Below are 20,248 nucleotides of genomic sequence, written 5' to 3' on the forward strand. Positions count from 1 at the left end.
AGAGCACTGGGAGTGGAAAGACATTTTGGGAAGATGAAACAGCCTAAGGGTATAGAGACAGAGAAGCATACCTGTATTACTTAGAAATAAGGTTGGAAAGACTGAGATAAATCATGGAGGATCTCATTATCCTGAATATGTAGAAGAAGGAAGGAAGAATAAACAGAAAAACAGAAGACCAAAGTCTGAACTTTAAGGAAACTCTCTTAGGGATACCAAGAAAGAAGGTCAGTTTGAAAGTGGAGGAGACAGATGCTCAACAAACATTTGCTGATTGAATAAAAGAAATGGCCATTACTATATACTGTTGTAGAAGTCAAAAAACAAAAATGAGTCTAGAGATTTTACAAAGAAAATGTGAAAGCAAGATGATGTACTATTTGAATAAACCTAATTAGGAAAACCAAGAACTACAGAACAGTATAATACAAATAATTTACTATCTCATATTATATTTACCTTTATAGGTATGTATTTGAACATCTTTCTCTGTAGTGTTCCGAGAGAATTCTGAATCCATGCACTTTTAAATTTAAGTGAATATCTTTCATATGATAGTGATGGGAAGGTATTTAAAATAATTCTGGAGGAATTATCAGATTAACTTCCCTCCTCACATTTGGTGACTTTACATCCAGAGAATTCTGTATATCACAGTGAGCAAAACCAAACTTAAAATGTTTCTAAGTATTCAGAAAACAAGCCTTCAAATTCAGCCTCATTTATTTATGTTTTATCACTAGACCAAAGAGGTAAGGAATTTATCCTGATGTTGTCACACTATGAAAAGATGCTGTTGCTACATCAAAAGATTATGCACCACAACAACGGTGGTTGTATTCTTCTTAACACTTATATGGAAGCCAGAATTAACTAAAATATTTGACTTTTAGGAGGTAAACTGTTAGAAGTTGAATTAAAAATTTTCCAGGCAAGATTAATGGGTTTTAAAGTAAGTCTATGTCTCTCTCTCTCTTTCTCTCCTCTATTTCTATTTTTGTTTCTATATTTCTACTGATATAAGTTTAAAAAATAAAATTAAAATCTTCACCTAAACTTAAGGGACAAGTTGATTTCCATGCTTTAGTAGGATTATATTAAGGGTAATAATAATACAGAAGTCTAAAAAATATTTCAGAGAACTGTTTAAGAAACTATCTTGCTTATTGTCAGTGAATAGGCAATGATGCCAAATTAAAGCAAGCTCATATGTACATATAAACCCCCACCCCAATATCCATACACATATAGCCCACACTCAATGCCACATATACACTGTGATACCGATTCACCACTCATCCATACTGTCAATCAGCAACAGCAGAAACATTCATGGTTCTCTGTTAACAGGTTAACATTGGCTTTTGTTTCCTGACCCAAAAGTATACAGAAAGGGAGAAGCAAGGCATTTATAAATTCAGTTACATGACTAGCTGTTTCAAATACCATAGGGACTTCATATTATGGAGTGAAGTAACATTTTCTAAAACTTTATACAAATAAACAACACTATACCAGTATGACATCTTGACATTGCTAACCCAAGTATATATAGACATAAAGTGGTAAATCTGTTAAATGGCAATACTGCCACCCTTACTGACGAAACCTAAGCTGTTAGTATGGCAAACTTAGTTGCCATACTAACATACTAATATTCAACTTAGTTAGTTGAATATTAGACTATTTGTGATACATTTGTATACATTCTGGCTTATGTAGTTTAATTATAGCCTCCAATGCAGAGGATATGTCATAGAAAATACAGTATGTTCAAGATAAGTGTCTTTGTTTAAAAAACCATGGTTTAGTTAGCACCAATTTTTGAATACTTTTTAATTTCTTGTGACCATTCTTTCATGCTCAGAAATGTACCTGACATTCAGAATGCTTTTTAAAGAAATATAAAATTTCCATTAAAATATGGTTCATAAGATGGAGATTTGAAGTTAGACTGTCAAGTATAAATTTAAAAAACACACTTACCTTTGATTCGAGGTAGACATTTGCTGATGACATTTTTGTAATTTTGCATATGTAACTAACTAAAGAGATGGCACAAAGAATAAACAGGCTATCATTAATTAATGCTCGAACAAACACAGTCCATTTCAACTGATTTTCTGGGACGTCTCCATGGACTAACATTGCGCAAGTCAAGTTCACCACTAAAAAGAGAAGGCTTGCCAATATAAAGCCCAAATGCAACAGAATTCTGAAAGAAAAAATGAACTTATTAGATTTTTATAAAACTAATGAGAAACTAAATTTAAAACTGAATTAGTGTGTTACTTTAAGTACAGTAATTCCTTCAGTTTAAACTGTTTGTAATTTCATTAAATACAAATTTAATAATTACACAGAGTTACTTGGGATATTTTTGCAATTATGACATTAGTAACTAAGCCATTTAAAAATGGCATCAGATTTTAAACCATGAGTTTAAAAATAATCTCATGTGGGCTTGAATTCAGTTGCCTCTATCAGGAAGAGTAATATAGGATTATCTTAACTAATTAAAGTAATCCTGAATTTTTCATTTTGTAACTGCTGAGCATATTTTCATTGACCTTTCCATTCTAAGAATTAGCAGGCTTCTAAAATTTGCTTGGAAAATTAATATACCATATATAAATTTAAATTGATCACTAATATTAACTTTAGAAGGTAAGGGAAATGTGTTTTAAACAATTCTCCCCTTTATGAACATCTGATTATAGCAAACATTTATTTCAAACAAGACTAAAGAGGAACATAGGAATAATACATGTAGAGTTTCATATATCCATCAATATTTCATCTTCTTATAAAGTGGCATATTTATTATGCACATAGAACTGCTCCCAAAGTAGAATGCTTAACTACTTCCCCTTAAGAAAAATTAGACCACGTCATAAAAACTCTTCAGGTAAGGTGTGGCTCTCTGTATCAAGTAGCTGGAACAGCTATCTATATGAAAGTAACTCAATTCAAATACATTTATACTCCAGATTAACACGATCAAGAAATTTATTTGCCATTCTAGTAGCCTCTACTTTGGGTTACTTTCAATAGTGGGAATCATAAAACGTTGTTTGCCTTTGTAAGTAATTTACACAAGGAAAATGGAAGGCAATGTGTAATCTGTAACAATCAATCTTTATTAAGTATACATGCAAAATACAAGGATTCTAGTTTGAGAAGTTTAGATCTTAATATTCTCTCAGGTTAAATAATAAAAATAATAATTATATAGCTTGAAACCTAAAATGAACCTTGAAATTATCCATACATCCAGGGAATTATAGTAGTTTAAGAAAAAATGCATCAAGAGGTTAGATGAGGAGCATTGCTGGCAAGTTTACAGAAGAACTGGTCTGAAACCCAAGGCTCCTGACTCCCCAGTTTAGCAATCTCATTTTTGAGGTGAATCAGTACAGAAACATTATTTATTTCATGGAATGACATTATACATTCTCACTCCAAACAGCATAATCTGTTTGATTATGAGAGTATAATCGATCTTGAGAATTTGTGGACCCTATCTGACATCTGAAGTGGGACAATGGCAGAGCACCAAAACAGGTATGCTGCAGCAATACTGCTGAGTGGGGAAGGCCAGATTACTCAGTTCACTTTCTGTGAACTAATCTAAATGCATGATCTTCTACAAAACTGCTAAAGCACCCTCAACTACCAGCCTTCTACCTTGAGAAGTAGTAAACAAAATTTACATATGCTACTCATGAAACTTACTTGTGTTTGTCAAGTTCAGTTGCACATCTGACTTTACATATAACCTATAAAGAGAGTATAGAAAAAAGGTTTTGAAAACATGTGTAATATAGTATTCTTAAATTTGCTTTGAATATGTGTTTCAAAGTGATACAACAAGTAATAATACCAAGTAAACCTCAAATGTTAACAGTTCAACCATTGAAGCAAAAATAGGCAGGTTTTCAAAAGCTTAATATCATAAATTAATAACTTTCTTTGGTATAATTTTAAACTTAAATTTCTATCTTTAAATTTTAAAATTAAAATTGTTAAACTGAAATAATTCAGTTTCAATATGTAATATTTTAAACTGAAATAAATATACATTTATTGAACTTTTATTATTTTATTTTATTGTGCTGGATGGCTTGTAACCTATTTTAAACTTATCTTAAGATGGAACAACTTTCTTAAATATGAATATGGCTGAGTGTTCTCCAAATATTATTTCCCCTTAAGATGAAATGAAGTCATTAAAGGAAACAAAGGACCAAAAAATGAACACAAAGATGATGAACATATATTTAGTAAACTTACTTCTTTCATAAAGTCTTGCAAAAGGCAGGTCCTCAAATACTTGATGAATCAAGATTAAGCGTAGATAAGGTGAATTTGAAATAAACATGGTAACTTCTGAGAACATGGGTGGAAGGTCTAAATTCCTGACTGGTTAATTTGGATTTTACTTTTTATATAGTGGGAAGATAATGAAGGTTTTCATGTAAGCACTCCAAAATACTTCATTAATCTGGCATCAATGTACAGGCAACCACAGAGAAACTAGGCTAAAAGTAGAAAGACTAGGGACTTCCATGCAGTCCAGCAGTTAAGACTCTGCACAACTGCAGGGGGCGTAGGTTTAATCCCTGCTTGGGGAACTAAGATCGCATATGTCCATATGAGGCTCAGCCAAAATAAATAAACGTAGAAAGACTAGCTACAAGACTATTGAAATAGATAAGAACTTTGAGTGGGGGTGGGAGTGGGGTTGGGGTAGGGGAATCTAGAAAGAGGCAAGTACAGAAGGTTATAAAGAAACCTAGTGTTAGTCTTTTAATAACTTATTGATTTCATTCAAACAATTACTGAGCACACACTATGAAAGGTACCATGGATTGATTCATAAACCTAGTAACTGTTTCTGCCCTCAAGGAGCTCAGTGTATGAAAGATAGAGATAAACCATTTTGAAACATGGTGCTATCAATGCAAAAGATACTGTCACAACATCTAAGAAGGGAGAAAGACTAATTCAGTCTAGGAATGCATTGGAGAAGGAAATGGCAACCCACTCCAGTGTTCTTGCCTGGAGAATCCCAGGGACAGCAGAGCCTGGTGGGTTGCCGTCTATGGGGATGCACAGAGTCGGACATGACTGAAGCGACTTAGCAGCAGCAGCAGCAGCAAGGCGAAAGAGGAGAGATTGTCTAGAGTCAGTGAAAGTGAAAGTCACTCAGTGGAGTCCAGCTCTTTGCGACCCTATGGACTATGCAGTCCATGGAATTCTCCAGGCCAGAATAATGGAGTGGGTAGCCTTTCCTTTCTCTAGGGGATCTTCCCAACCCAGGGATAGAACCCAGGTCTCCAGTGTTGCAGGCAGATTCTTTACCAGCTGAGCCACAAGGGAAGCCCAAGAATATTGGAGTGGGTAGCCTATCCCTTCTCCAGCGGATCTTCCCAACCCAGGAATCGAACCCAGGTCTCCTGCATTGCAGGTGGATTCTTTACCAACTGAGCTATCAGGAAAGCCTGTAAAGGGTGGTTTTCCAAAGCCCAGGGAGGGCTTTGGAAGCTACATTTGAGTCAAGTTATGGTGGAGAAATGAGTATTAGGTAAAAATGCTCAGACAAAGATAGCAGCTTGTGAGTTTACTTATATCTATTACATTTTGGTTAACAGTGCCACCATCTACCAGAAGCTAGATGTGATAAAGGATTCTAAAATATCACCTTATTAATCTCTAAATAGTACCACTAAATCATTCTCAGATGTATCTATTTTCTTTGTCACTAATACTATACTGAATTATTACTACAGCCTTTTATTTATTTATTTTTTTTCTTTCTCTGTGTCCCGGCGCTTGAGGATAGAACCGGCGGACTGCTGGCCGCCGGTACCGAAGACATGACGCCGAGGGAGCCAGAGCCCGTTCCCTCTACCTCCGTACATTACGCGGATCGGGACTGCACGCCCGACCCGCGCCAAGAAAAGGAGGGTTACTACAGCCTTTTAATTGGTCTCTCTGCTTCCATTCTTAACTCCATCTATATCTTTAGAACATAACTGGGCATTTTGCCATTTTCCCTTTATTCTCACTTCTCTACATGTTTTATTTTTATTCAAAATTGTACTAAAATATATATAACATAAAACTACAACTTAACCATTTTCAAATGTACAGTTCAGTTGCATTGAGTACCTTCACATTGTTATGCAACCATCACCATCAACATCCACCTCTGGGATTTCTTCATCCTCCTGAATTGAAACTCTGTATTCATCTAACAATATCTCCCTGTTCCTCTTCCCTCTAGTCTTTGGCAATCACCATTCCAATCTCTGTCTCTATGAATTTGGCTACTCCAGGTACCTCATATAAAAGAAATTATACAATATTTTTCTTCTTGTGATTGGCTTATTTCACTCAGCACAATGTCTTCAAGGTTTATCCACGTACATCACACATGAGCATGTGTCAGAATTATCTTCCATTTTAAGCCTGAATAATATTCCATTTATGTATATACTATATTTTGTTTTATATTCACCCACTGATGGACACCTGAGTAGCTTCTGCCTCTTGGATGCTGTGAATAATGCTGCTGTGGGTACTGTGGATAATACTGCTTGGATACTGTGAATAATTCTATACATGAATATGTTTTGTTGTTACTCATCCGCTAAGTCGTGTTCAAATCTTTGTGACTCCATGAGCTGTAGTATGCCAGGCTTCCCTGTCCTTCACTATCTCTCAGAGTTTGTTCAAACTCAAGTCCATTGATTCAGTGATGCCATCTAATCATGTCATTCTCTGTCGCCTCCTTCTCCTCCTGCCCTCAATCTTTCCCTGCATCAGGCAGGGTCTTATCCAGTGAGTTGTTTCTTTGCACCAGATGACCAAAGTATTGGAGCTTCAGCTTCAGCATCAGTCCTTCCAATGAATATTCAAAATTTGATTTCCTTTAGGATTGACTTGTTTGATCTCCTTGCTGTCCAAGGGAATCTCAAGAGTCTTCTCTAGCACCACAATTCAAAAGTATCATTCTTCAGTGCTCAGCCTTCTTCATGGTCCAACTCTCACATCCATACTATATATGACTTAAATCATTTAAGAGTAAGTTGCATATGCAATGCTCCTTTACCTTTAAATATTTAAATGTATATAATACTTCCTTTATAAAGGAAATTCTCTTATATAACCTGTATAATTATAAAAATAATAAAATTGATATTGATAAAGTATCATTATCTAGTCTGCAGACCTTATTCAGATTTGGCCTTTGCTCCCCAAAGTGCCATTCACAGGGTGGGGGGAGGGAATCCAAGATTATACATTGTGCATAGGTTTACTGTATACTTAATTCCTTAATTGTTATTTTTTCCCTTTGTCTTTTATGATATTCAGTTTTAAAGAGTTCAGACCAGTGATTCTGTAGAATGCTTCTCACTGGGTTTATCAGATAGTTCCTCATGATTAGATTCAGAGTATGTATTTTGATAGGAAAACCACAGAAATGATCGCACTGCATTCTTCTAGTGCATTATATTATGAAGCTCAAGATGCTGATTTGCCCCATTACTATGATGTTAACTTGGATCATTGGTTTGATCAGATGGTATCCACCAGGTTTCTGCAGGTTTAAGTCACTGTTTTCCCCACTGTAATGAATATCATGTGGAGAGATATTTAGATTCTTTTTTTATTATTGTTTATTTTTAATTGGAGGAAAATTGCTTTACAATGTTGTGTTGGTTTCTGTAGTACAACAACGGGAATCAGTCATAATTATATATATATTTGCCCCCTCTTGAGTCTCTCTTCTCTCCCCCTCATCCTGCTACTCTAGGTTGTCACAGAGTACTAGGCTGGACTCCCTGTGTTATACAGTAGCTTCCTGAGATATTTAACTTCTAGTAAATATCTTTTATTCTTCAAACTTTCATACACTAGTTTTAGCATCTAAAAAAATGAATCTGATCATACTATTCCAGGAAAAAGCCCACACGCCTTTGATACAGCAAGGCCTTTTGCCACCTAGCTCTACCTTCCCATCATTGTATCCTTTTATCCCTGTCTTCAGTCTTACAGTCTGCTTATTCTGAGTTACTTACAACTTTCAGATAAGGGGTTTCATTTCACATCTCCATGCCTTTGTACATGTTTTTACTTTACCTGAAATATGATTTCATGGTCACATAACAAATTCTAATTTATCCTTCAACACCTTATTCGAGTGTCGATTTTTGTTTCACCATAAGTGCCTCAGGAAGAAGGAAACCACTCTGTATCCTTGCATTACAAATCACACTCTATGGCATTTATTCACATTTTTATCCCCCTCTTAAGAGAGACTGTAACTTACTCATATTTATAGTCCCAGCATAATGCCTGGTTCATAGCAGAAACTGTTTGAATAAGTGAGCAGTGAATTTAGGTCAAAGCAAGTACTTTGGTATGTTGTTGTGGTGTAAGTGAGTATAGGAAATATGGCACAAGTAGAAACTGAAGGGAAAAGCAGTCGTCCAATAATGGAAGACTTGTGTAAAACTGTAAAAGGATTAGACCTTAATTCTCACAAACTGTATAATAGGTTTTATGCTTGAGTAATTTATTAGGTGTCAGTATAGACAATGGATCAGAATGCCAAAAAGAATTTGAGTTAAGGTTGTTGCATTTGAGCAAACTGACAGTGTTAGTAACTCAGTCCAGGTTCCTCTGTCCATGGGATTCTCAAGGCAAGAATACTGGAGTGGGATGCCATTTCCTTCTCCAGGGGATCTTCTTAACCCAGGGATCGAACCTGAATCTCCTACACTGCAGCCAGATTCTTAACCATATGAGTCACCAGGAAGGGAGTCTACTTTTCCTCATTCTCAAGTTTTGAATCTAAAGAACTATTAGAATCAAAGTCCTACTGACAAAATTTTTAAAGTCAGGTCATGTAATTGATTTTTAGTTTTAAAATTTATTACATATAGGCAGAAATAGAGATAACAGGTGAGTTTTGGAATATAAGAAATAAATCATAATCACCTAGAGAGGTGATAGCTGCAACTCAAAGTAGAAGGTACTTGGGAAAACAAATGTAGAATGAGAAATCAACCTGTGATATGTTCACATTTTACAGTAAAAGTGAAAAAGCCCAAAAAGTGAAGAAAAGAGAGATGAGCAAGGGAGAGAGCCTTAAGAATCAGACTAGTCATAGAAAGCAGTGGAGTAGTTTAGAGGTAAAAGGAAGAAAGTATAGCCTTTGTTCAATTCTTCAAAAAGTCAAGAATAATTAAGAAATGAACATTTGACTGGGATAACTTGAAGAGAATAGTTTTCAGTGGAATTGCAGAAGAAAAAGCAAGGAAGTAAGACAACAAAGGCAGTGAGCACAGACTATATGAGATATTTTTTAAGATAGGAGATAAGAGAAACCTGCATATTTTTTTGACTGGAAGTCATGTATTGGAATATTGCATGTTTCTGCATGGTCCAGGGTTTCTGCTCTGCAAGGGATTTACACAGTGAACATCCTTGAAAACTAGAAATGGTGTCTATCCCAGTGGCAGAGGGAAGATCTATCTCTTGACTGGTATAACAGAGAGAACATCTCTCTCCCTGAAGACATTACAGGGGAGTAAAATTTTCATCTCCCTCCCTGGTGAAGATTTGCTTACATTTCAGAATAAAGACAAGGTCTGCCTGTCTTATTTATTTGGGGTTATCTCTCCTGTAACAAATCTTGCTGCACACACAGTTAACATCTGACCCTCACTGGTTGCCTTAAAGGAACTGGGCTTGGGGAACTGGTTCAAAACACTACTTTGGTTGATTCTTGTTTTTTCCCATGAGCAATAAATGGCCTTTTTCTCTGACCTATGGGTCTTCTGCTTTCTTTTGGTATATGTCTATAAAACTGTGGGAGGCTAACCTATCAGCTTTCAAATAGAATAAAATCTCAGACATTCACAATTTCTGATTTAATGATCTGTTGATCCGAAATGAACTAGAGAGGGTGAAATGGTAAATGGAGGAGAGTGGGAGAAAGGAAAGGAGAGCTCAATTGTTAAAGAAGGCTCTAGGTGAGGCAGGTCAGCCCTGAAAAGGAAAACACATACTTTTGAGATAAGAGAAAGGAAAAGATAGCTGAGTAAAAACTTGGAGATCTGTACAGAAAATGTAAAATAATCTACAAACCACTTTGTTAAAATAAGAAATTTGGATGTAGCAATTTTGATATAGAGAAAATGGATGAGGGAATTTGGCAGATGGATTCTATTTTTTTTTTTTTTAAGTAAAGTAGGAGGCAAGGTCATATCCTGAGAAGGGATGTTAGATTTAAGCACTTGGAATATGGGAAACATTTGGAACACATGGATAGAAGGCTATAAAAGATTATTTCCAGAAACAGAGAGGTCCAGTTAAAGTCAGGCAGTTGACAGTGGATGTGGTCAGCAAGGGTTCCTAATTTTAAAATTGAAACAACCTAACAGGGAAAAAATGGATGCCATTAAAAGGTTAGGATATGTCGGAGAGTGTTTTGCCTATGTTCTCCTCTAGGAGTTTTATAGTTTCTGGTCTTACGTTTAGATCTTTAATCCATTTTGAGTTTATTTTTGTGTATGGTGTTAGAAAGTGCTCTAGCTTCATTCTTTTACAAGTGGTTGACCAGTTTTCCCAGCATCACTTGTTAAAGAGATTGTCTTTAATCCATTGTATATTCTTGCCTCCTTTGTCAAAGATAAGGTGTCCATATGTGCATGGATTTATCTCTGGGCTTTCTATTTTGTTCCATTGATCTATATTTCTGTCTTTGTGCCAGTACCATACTGTCTTGATGACTGTGGCTTTGTAGTAGAGCCTGAAGTCAGGCAGGTTGATTCCTCCAGTTCCATTCTTCTTTCTCAAGATTGCTTTGGCTATTCGAGGTTTTTTGTATTTCCATACAAATTGTGAAATTATTTGTTCTAGCTCTGTGAAGAATACCGTTAGTAGCTTGATAGGGATTGCATTGAATCTATAAATTGCTTTGGGTAGTATACTCATTTTCACTATATTGATTCTTCCAATCCATGAACATGGTATATTTCTCCATCTATTAGTGTCCTCTTTGATTTCTTTCACCAGTGTTTTATAGTTTTATATATATAGGTCTTCAGTTTCTTTAGGTAGATATATTCCTAAGTATTTTATTCTTTTCGTTGCAATGGTGAATGGAATTGTTTCCTTAATTTCTCTTTCTATTTTCTCATTATTAGTGTATAGGAATGCAAGGGATTTCTGTGTGTTGATTTTATATCCTGCAACTTTACTATAGTCATTGATTAGTTCTAGTAGTTTTCTGGTGGAGTCTTTAGGGTTTTCTATGTAGAGGATCATGTCATCTGCAAACAGTGAGAGTTTTACTTCTTCTTTTCCAATTTGGATTCCTTTTATTTCTTTTTCTGCTCTGATTGCTGTGGCCAAAACTTCCAAAACTATGTTGAATAGTAATGGTGAAAGTGGGCACCCTTGTCTTGTTCCTGACTTTAGAGGAAATGCTTTCAATTTTTCACCATTGAGGGTAATGTTTGCTGTGGGTTTGTCATATATAGCTTTTATTATGTTGAGGTATGTTCCTTCTATTCCTGCTTTCTGGAGAGTTTTTTATCATAAATGGATGTTGAATTTTGTCAAAGGCTTTCTCTGCATCTATTCAGATAATCATATGGTTTTTATTTTTCAATTTGTTAATGTGGTGTATTACATTGATTTGCGGATATTGAAGAATCCTTGCATCCCTGGGATAAAGCCCACTTGGTCATGGTGTATGATCTTTTTATTGTGTTGCTGGATTCTGATTGCTAGAATTTTGTTAAGGATTTTTGCATCTATGTTCATCAGTGATATTGGCCTGTAGTTTTCTTTTTTTGTGGCATCTTTGTCAGGTTTTGGTATTAGGGTGATGGTGGCCTCATAGAATGAGTTTGCAAGTTTACCTTCCTCTGCAATTTTCTGGAAGAGTTTGAGTAGGACAGGCGTTAGCTCTTCTCTAAATTTTTGGTAGAATTCAGCTGTGACGCCGTCTGGTCCTGGGCTTTTGTTTGCTGGAAGATTTCTGATTACAGTTTCAATTTCCATGCTTGTGATGGGTCTGTTAAGATTTTCTATTTCTTCCAGGTCCAGTTTTGGAAAGTTGTACTTTTCTAAGAATTTGTCCATTTATTCCATGTTGTCCATTTTATTGGCATATAATTGTTGATAGTAGTCTCTTATGATCCTTTGTATTTCTGTGTTGTCTGTTGTGATCTCTCCATTTTCATTTCTAATTTTACTGATTTGATTTTTCTCCCTTCGTTTCTTGATGAGTCTGGCTAATGGTTTGTCAATTTTATTTATCCTTTCAAAGAACCAGCTTTTGGCTTTGTTGATTTTTGCTATGATCTCTTTTGTTTCTTTTGCATTTATTTCTGCCCTAATTTTTAAGATTTCTTTCCTTCTACTAACCCTCGGGTTCTTCACTTCTTCCTTTTCTAGTTGCTTTAGGTGCACTTCCCAGAATATTGGAAATAAAAGCAAAAATAAACAAATGGGACCTAATTAAACTTAAAAGCTTCTGCACATCAAAGGAAACTATAAGCAAGGTGAAAAGACAGCCTTCAGAATGGGAGAAAATAATAGCAAATGAAGCAACTGACAAACAACTAATCTCAAAAATATACAAGCAACTCCTACAGCTCAATTCCAGAAAAATAAATGACCCAATCAAAAAATGGGCCAAAGAACTAAATAGACATTTCTCCTAAGAAAACATACAGATGGCTAACAAACACATGAAAAGATGCTCAACATCACTCATTATCAGAGAAATGCAAATCAACACCACTATGAGGTACCATTTCATGCCAGTCAGACTGGCTGCGATCCAAAAGTCTACAAGCAATAAATGCTGGAGAGGGTGTGGAGAAAAGGGAACCCTCTTACACTGTTGGTGGGAGTGCAAACTAGTACAGCCACTATGGAGAACAGTGTGGAGATTCCTTAAAAAACTGGAACTAGAACTGCCTTATGATCCAGCAATCCCACTGCTGGGCATACACACTAAGGAAACCAGAAGGGAAAGAGACACGTGTAGCCCAGTGTTCATCGCAGCACTGTTTATAATAGCCAGGACATGGAAGCAACCTAGATGTCCATCAGCAGATGAATGGATAAGAAAGCTGTGGTACATATACACAATGGAGTATTACTCAGCCATTAAAAAGAATACATTTGAATCAGTTCTAATGAGGTGGATGAAACTGGAGCCTATTTTACAGAGTGAAGTAAGCCAGAAAGAAAAACACCAATACAGTGTACTAACGCATATATATGGAATTTAGAAAGATGGTAACAATAACCCTGTATACGAGACAGCAAAAGAGACACTGATGTATAGAACAGTCTTTTGGACTCTGTGGGAGAGGGAGAGGGTGGGATGATTTGGGAGAATGGCATTGAAATATGTATAATATCATATATGAAACGAGTCGCCAGTCCAGGTTCGATGCACGATACTGGATGCTTGGGGCTGGTGCACTGGGACGACCCAGAGGGATGGTATGGGGAGGGAGGAGGGAGGAGGGTTCAGGATGGGGAACACATGTAAACCTGTGGCAGATTCATTTTGATATATGGCAAAACCAAGACAATATTGTAAAGTTAAATAAAAAATAATTAAAAAAAATAAAACTTCCCATTAAAAAAAAAGTTAGGAAAAAAAAAAGTTAGGATAACTACATTGTACTTTTCAAGTAATAATTTAGAACTGTGACACGTGGAACTACTGTAGAGAAAGAAAGAGTGGGTGAGCGAACCACAATGGCACAACATAGTCAAGAGAAGAGAAATACTAGACAGGCCAGGTACTAAATGCAAATCACACCAGACAGAAGCTAATGGAGTGGGGAAAACAGAAAGGGTAAAGTGAGTAAAGGTTAGGACGAGGGTGAAAAACAAATAAAGGGATGAATTCAAATGTATAAGGGGAAGAGAAGAAACTGGTTGAAAAGAATTGCTTAATTTTCAAGAACTGATCCAAGGCATGATCATGCTACTGAGCAGCTCAAATAGAAATGGAGGGTTTTAGAGCTTTGAGAAACCACCGAAGTGAGAGACATTGGATGGGTTATCAATATGGGCTTTGAAAAAGATCTATATAACAAGAGACCAGGCTAGGAGAAGGAAAGTAATGATTCATCCATGGAAGTGGAAGTTATTATGATAGCCACTGATGATCTAGTCAGATGGCATGTGTTTAAGAGCAATGGTGATGGTATAACATTAGTAAGGAGTATTGGGAAACATAAAATAGGCCGATTATTCTTCCCACAAGTCTGCAAAAAGCTAAATTTCAGTGAAGGCATCTAAAAGGTTCAAATGAAGAAGAGAATAGGGACAGAGTAGAAAGTGTAATTCAAAAGGTCATGGGATGGGATAAATAATGGGTATGAAAGGGAGTGGAGCTGAATAAGGAAAAAAATTAAAGGTCAGCAGTCCTCCCAGATTTGCAATATGTTACAATGTATAATATAAACACAACTAGTTGCTTTGATCACAGATTATAATAAATTAAAAATGATGACCTGACAGTAGATTCCAAGTATTTTATAGAATATAGCTAACAAGACATGATGCTAGGTAAAAAATTAATATCATAAAATGTCAAGCAATTATGATTTACTAAGATGTTAAGACAGTGAAGGATAGTTCATGAAACACAGTAAACATTTACTTTATGTAGATTTCCAGAAGTTTATGATGGTAAATAACATATAGCCACACAATTCACCAATGACAATTTATGGTCAGAGGGGCCATATCTTTTCAGGTCTTTGTTAATATCAGAAAAACTGAATAAATGGGCCATTTTATTTTTTAATCAAACATTAGGAAATTGAAGTATAGTCAATTTATAATCAGTTGTGTCTGCCTCTTTGCGACCCCATGGACTATAGCCCACCAGACTCCTCTGTCCATGGAATTCTCCAGGCAAGAATATTGGAGTGGGTTGCCATTTCCTCCTCCAGGGGATCTTCCTGACCCAGGGATCAAACCCAGTTTCCTGTGTCTCCTGCATTGGCAGGCAGATTCTTTACCTGCCACCTGGGAAGCCCTGATTTATAATATTATATCAGTTTTAGGTGTACAACATAGAAATTTAAAATTTTTTAGTAAATTATACTCCATTTAAAGCTATTATAAAGTATTTGCTATAGTTCTTTAGTATATCCCTCTAGTTTATATACTGTATATATAGTAGTTTGTACTTCTTAACCTCTATCCCTATCTTGCCCCTCTCATCTTCTCTTTCTCCCTGGTAACCGTCTGCTTGTTCTCTATATCTGTGAATCTGTTTTTGTTTTGTTATAGTCATTCATTTATTTTTCAGATTCCATATATAAGTGATAATACGCAGTAGTTGTCTTTGATTTATTTTACTATGTGTAATACCCTCCAAGAAGGGTGACAATATACAGCCTTGACGTACTCCTTTTCCTATTTGGAACCAGTCTGTTGTTCCATGTCCAGTTCTAACTGTAGCTTCCTGACCTGCATATAGGTTTCTCAAGAGGCAGGTCAGGTGGTCTGGTATTCCCATCTCTTGAAGAATTTTCCTCAGTTTATTGTGATCCACACAGTCAGGCTTTGGCATAGACAATAAAGCCAAAATAGATGTTTTTCGGCAACTCTCTTCCTTTTTCCATGATCCAGCAGATGTTGACCATTTGATCTCTGGTTCCTCTGCCTTTTCTAAAACCAGCTTGAACATCTGGAAGTTCACAGTTCACGTATTGTTGAAGCCTGGCTTGGAGAATTTTGAGCATTACTTTACTAAGGTGTGAGATGAGTGCAATTGTGCGGTAGTTTGAGCATTCTTTGGCATTGCCTTTCTTTGGGATTGGAATGAAAACTGACCTTTTCCAGTCCTGTGGTCACTGCTGAGTTTTCCAAATTTGCTGGCATATTGAGTGCAGCACTTTCACACAAGCTGGAATCAAGATTGCCAGGGGAAATATCAATAAACTCAGATATGCAGATGACACCACCCTTATGGCAGAAAGTGAAGAGGAACTAAAAAGCCTCTTGATGAGAGTGAAAGAGGAGAGTGAAAAAGTTGGCTTAAAGTTCAACATTCAGAAAACTAAGATCATGGCATCTGGTCCCATCACTTCATGGGAAATAGATGGGGAAACAGTGGAAACAGACTTTATTTTTTTGGGATCCAAAAGCACTGCAGATGGTGACTGCAGCCATGAAATTAAAAGACGCTTACTCCTTGGAAGGAAAGTTATGAGCAACCTAGATAGCATATTCAAAAGCAGGGACATTATTTTGCCAACAAAGGTCCGTCTAGTCAAGGCTATGGTTTTTTCATTGGTCATGTATCGATGTGAGAGTTGGACTGTGAAGAAAGCTGAGTGCCGAAGAATTGCTGCTTTTGAACTGTGGTGTTGGAGAAGACTTTTGAGAGTCCCTTGAGCAGATCCAACCAGTCCATTCTAAAGGATATCAGTCCTGGGTATTCTTTGGAAGGACTGATGCTAAAGCTAAAACTCCAATACTTTGGCCACTTCATGCAAAGAGTTGACTCATTGGAAAAGACTCTGATGCTGGGAGGGATTGGGGGCAGGAGGAGAAGGGGACGACAGAGGATGAGATGGCTGGATGGCATCACCGACTCGATGGACGTGAGTTCGAGTGAACTCCGTGAGTTGGTGATGGACAGGGAGGCCTGGTGTGCTGCAATTCATGGAGTCTCAAAGAGTTGGACATGACTGAGCGACTGAACTGAACTGAATACCCTCCAAGTCCATTCATGTTGCTATAAATGGGAAAAGTTCATTTTTCATGGCTGAATAGTATTCCATTTTTATGTATACATCTTCATTTATCTGTTTGTGGACATTTAAGTTATTTCCATATTTTGGCTATTATAAACGATGTTGCTATGAACACTGAGGTGCATGTATCTTTTTGAATTAGTCTGTTCTCTTTCTTCAGATATATTCCCAGAAGTGGAATTGCTGCATCATAGGGTATAGCTCTACCTTTAGGTTTTTGAGAAACCTCCATTGTTTCCTACGGCAGTTGTACCAATTTACGTTCCCACAAACACTATACAGGAGCTCTCTTTTCTCCACATCCTCACCAACAGGTTAGTTGTGCCTTTTTTGATTGATGATAGCCATGCTGACAAGTGTGAGGTAATATTCAATGTGGTTTTGGCTTTGTATTTCTCTGATTAGTGATGGTGAGTATATTTTCATGTGCCGTTAGCCATCTATATATCTCTCATGGAAAAAAATGTCTATTCAGGTCTTCAGCTCATTTTTAAAATCAAGTTGTTTGTTCTTTTGATGTTGAGTTGAACAAGCTGTTTATATGTTCTGGATATTGACTCCTAATCAGTTGTATCTGCAAACATTTTCTGTCATTCAATACATTGTCTTTTTGTTTTGCTGGTGTTTTCCTTTGCTATGCAAAAGCTTTTATGTTTGATTGGGTTCCATCTGTTTGTTGTGGCTTTTGCTTCCTTTGTCTTAGCAGACAGATCCAAAAAAATATTACTATGATACATTCTGCCTATGTTTTCCTCTAGGAGATTATGGCTTCTGAGCTTTAATTTTGAGTTTATTTTTGTATATGTATTTTTGTACACGTTCTAATTTCATTCTTCTACATGTAGCCACTGTTTCCCACACCATTTATTGAAGACTCTGTCTTTTTCCCATTGTATATTCTTGTCTCTTTTGTCCTAGATTAATCAACCATAACAGTGTGGGTTTATTTCTGGGCTCTCTATTCTGTTCCATTGATCTATGAGCCTTTTTTTTGCGCCAGTACTACACTGTTTTTATGACTGTAGCTTTGTAGTATAGTCTAAAGTCAGGGAGCATTAATGAGTTTACTTAACACAGATATCTCAATATTTGAGGAAGAGTTACAGGGGAAATGTCTATCATTTACTGTCTCCCAGGGCATGCAGAATAATGGTGCTTAGAAATAGTAGATATTGAAATACCTATAGAACGTGTGCTTTTCTATAGAATTTTTTTTGGTCAATTTTCCTTCATTTGTTGATTTGAAATAGAAACTTTACTGGAGGACATACCTATATAAACTTTGAAATTGATGCAAAAATAAATTGTGGTGAATATACTCTCTTTCCCATGGTAAATAGAAACTGAAACTGAAGTTGCTCAGTCATGTCTGACTCCTTGTGACCCCATGGACTATACAGTCCATGGAATTCTCCAGGCCAGAATACTGGAGTGGGTAGCCTTTCCCTTCTCCAGGGCATCTTCTCAACCCAGGGATTGAACCCAGGTCTCCCTCATTGAAGGTGGATTCTTTACCAGCTGAGCCACAAGGTAAGCTCATGGTAAGCAGAAAGGCATGTATTTCCAACTAGGTAGCTTTCTTTCATAGAAACATTTTCCTTAGTTTCCATCTCAGTTTAAGTTCCTGTGGAGCACAGTACACCATTCCCAAGTTTGCCATTGCTACTGTTGCAGATTTTAAAAATTAGACTTTTAGTTACCTTAGCTATAAATTGAGTAGTCAGACTTTTCTCACATATTCTCTTTCAGTACCTATTTTACATTTCATGTTTTAAAAACTCCTTCTAATCTTCTAAATATTTTTTTCTTTATAGAAACTTCTTATTTCTAGGATACATAGAATACAATATCTTTCTGTCAGTTTCTTAGGATACTAGCACCTTTTTAGATTTCTTTGCTTAGCCTGATTTTTTTTCAAGTTGCTTAAAAGTGATTTCATACAATTAAATTGAGGTGTTTTGATTTATAATTCAATAAGTTCCAGATTAATACTGAAGATACATATCTAATTTTGTTCTCACCTGAAACTCTGCTAAGACAATACTAAAGGGATTTTCTTAAAATAGATAAACCTATAAATGTGAGTAGAATGGGAAATGATAAATAAAGTGTTAGAAGCTAGAAAGCAGATGGATACTGTGTGCAGAAAAGAGTTAACATAGTATTCCTGAGACTGTTATCCTTACCCACTTGTAAGGCTGGTACTTGGCTGGCATTGGGAACTTGGGATTTTGGGGAAGATTTTCACCATTCCCTAAATGAGAAAGGTATTTCATTGTGCCCAAGCTATTTGTACAAACAATATGGTTTGTACTCAACACTTGCTTTCCCTATGGGAGTCTGGAATTTGGGGGTTGGGCAAAGAGTGTTTATATAACTAAGCTCCAATAAAACTTGGGCACTGAGTTTCTCACGAGCTTCCCTGGTAAATAACATTTCACATGTGTTGTCAAAATTCATCAAGGAAGGAATTAAGCATATCCTCTGACTCTCCTCAGAATTCTTGGAAGCTTGTGCCTGGTTTCCTCTGGACCTTATGCCATATATCTTGAAACCTTTACTGATTTTGCCCTATCCTTAAAACAAAATGTAACCATGGTATATAAGTCCTATTAGCAAATCACTGAGGCTGAGGGTGGACTTAGGGATCATCAACACAATGTGATGAATCCCAAGCTAGTAGTTCGGAGGACTGAGAACCAACTTGATAAATATTTCAGAATCTTCAAAAGGTTTAGGAACCAAGAGAACCAAGTACCACTGGAACTGAGAAGTGGAAGTGACTGAAACAGAGATGGATAAGAGCTGTTTATGAGCAGTTAAGTCCCTAAGTGCAAAGAAAGAGCTAAAGAGCCTCTTGATGAAAATGAAAGAGGAGAGTGAAAAAGTTGGCTTAAAACTCAACATTCAGAAAACTAAGATCATGGCATCTGGTCCCATCACTTCATGGCAAATAGATGAGGAAACAGTGGAAACAGTGACAAACTTTATTTTGGGGGGCTCCAGAATCACTGCAGATAGTGAATGCAGCCATAAAATTAAAAGATGCTTGCTCCTTGGAAGAAGTTATGACCAACCTAGACAGCATATTAAAAAGCAGAGACATTACTTTGCCAACAAAGGTCCATCTAGTCAAAGCTATGATTTTTCCAGTAGTCATGTATGGATGTGAGAGTTGAACTATAAAGAAAGCTGAGCGCCGAAGAATTGATACTTTTGTACTGTGCTGTTGGACAACTCTTGAGAGTCCCTTGGACTGCAAGGAGATCAAACCAGCCCATCCTAAAGGAAATCACTCCTGAATATTCATTGGTAGGACTGAGGCTGAAGCTCCAATACTTTGGCCACCTGATGTGAAGAACTGACCCATTGGAAAAGACCCTGGGAAAGATTGAAGGCAGGAGAAGGGGACAACAGAAGAT

General features: G+C 36.5%; 1 protein-coding gene and 1 non-coding gene across 2 annotated transcripts in view; both read right to left on the reverse strand.

The window, feature by feature from the left end:
- GPR137C (G protein-coupled receptor 137C) overlaps positions 1-20,248 on the reverse strand; it is a 60,982-nt gene that overhangs the window by 20,136 nt on the left and 20,598 nt on the right. Inside the window, exons 2-3 of the mRNA XM_055536705.1 lie at positions 3,736-3,779; positions 1,987-2,215 (exon numbers count right to left, since the gene is read on the reverse strand). Of these exons, the coding sequence (XP_055392680.1) occupies positions 1,987-2,215; positions 3,736-3,779 (273 nt within the window). The remainder of the gene's footprint in view (positions 1-1,986; positions 2,216-3,735; positions 3,780-20,248) is intronic.
- LOC129622174 (small nucleolar RNA SNORA57) lies at positions 5,822-5,970 on the reverse strand. Its single transcript, XR_008699851.1, has one exon. It is a non-coding gene; the product is annotated as a small nucleolar RNA SNORA57 (small nucleolar RNA).

The sequence above is a fragment of the Bubalus kerabau genome, chromosome 10 (genome assembly GCF_029407905.1).
Source record: "Bubalus kerabau isolate K-KA32 ecotype Philippines breed swamp buffalo chromosome 10, PCC_UOA_SB_1v2, whole genome shotgun sequence".
NCBI lineage: Eukaryota > Metazoa > Chordata > Mammalia > Artiodactyla > Bovidae > Bubalus > Bubalus kerabau.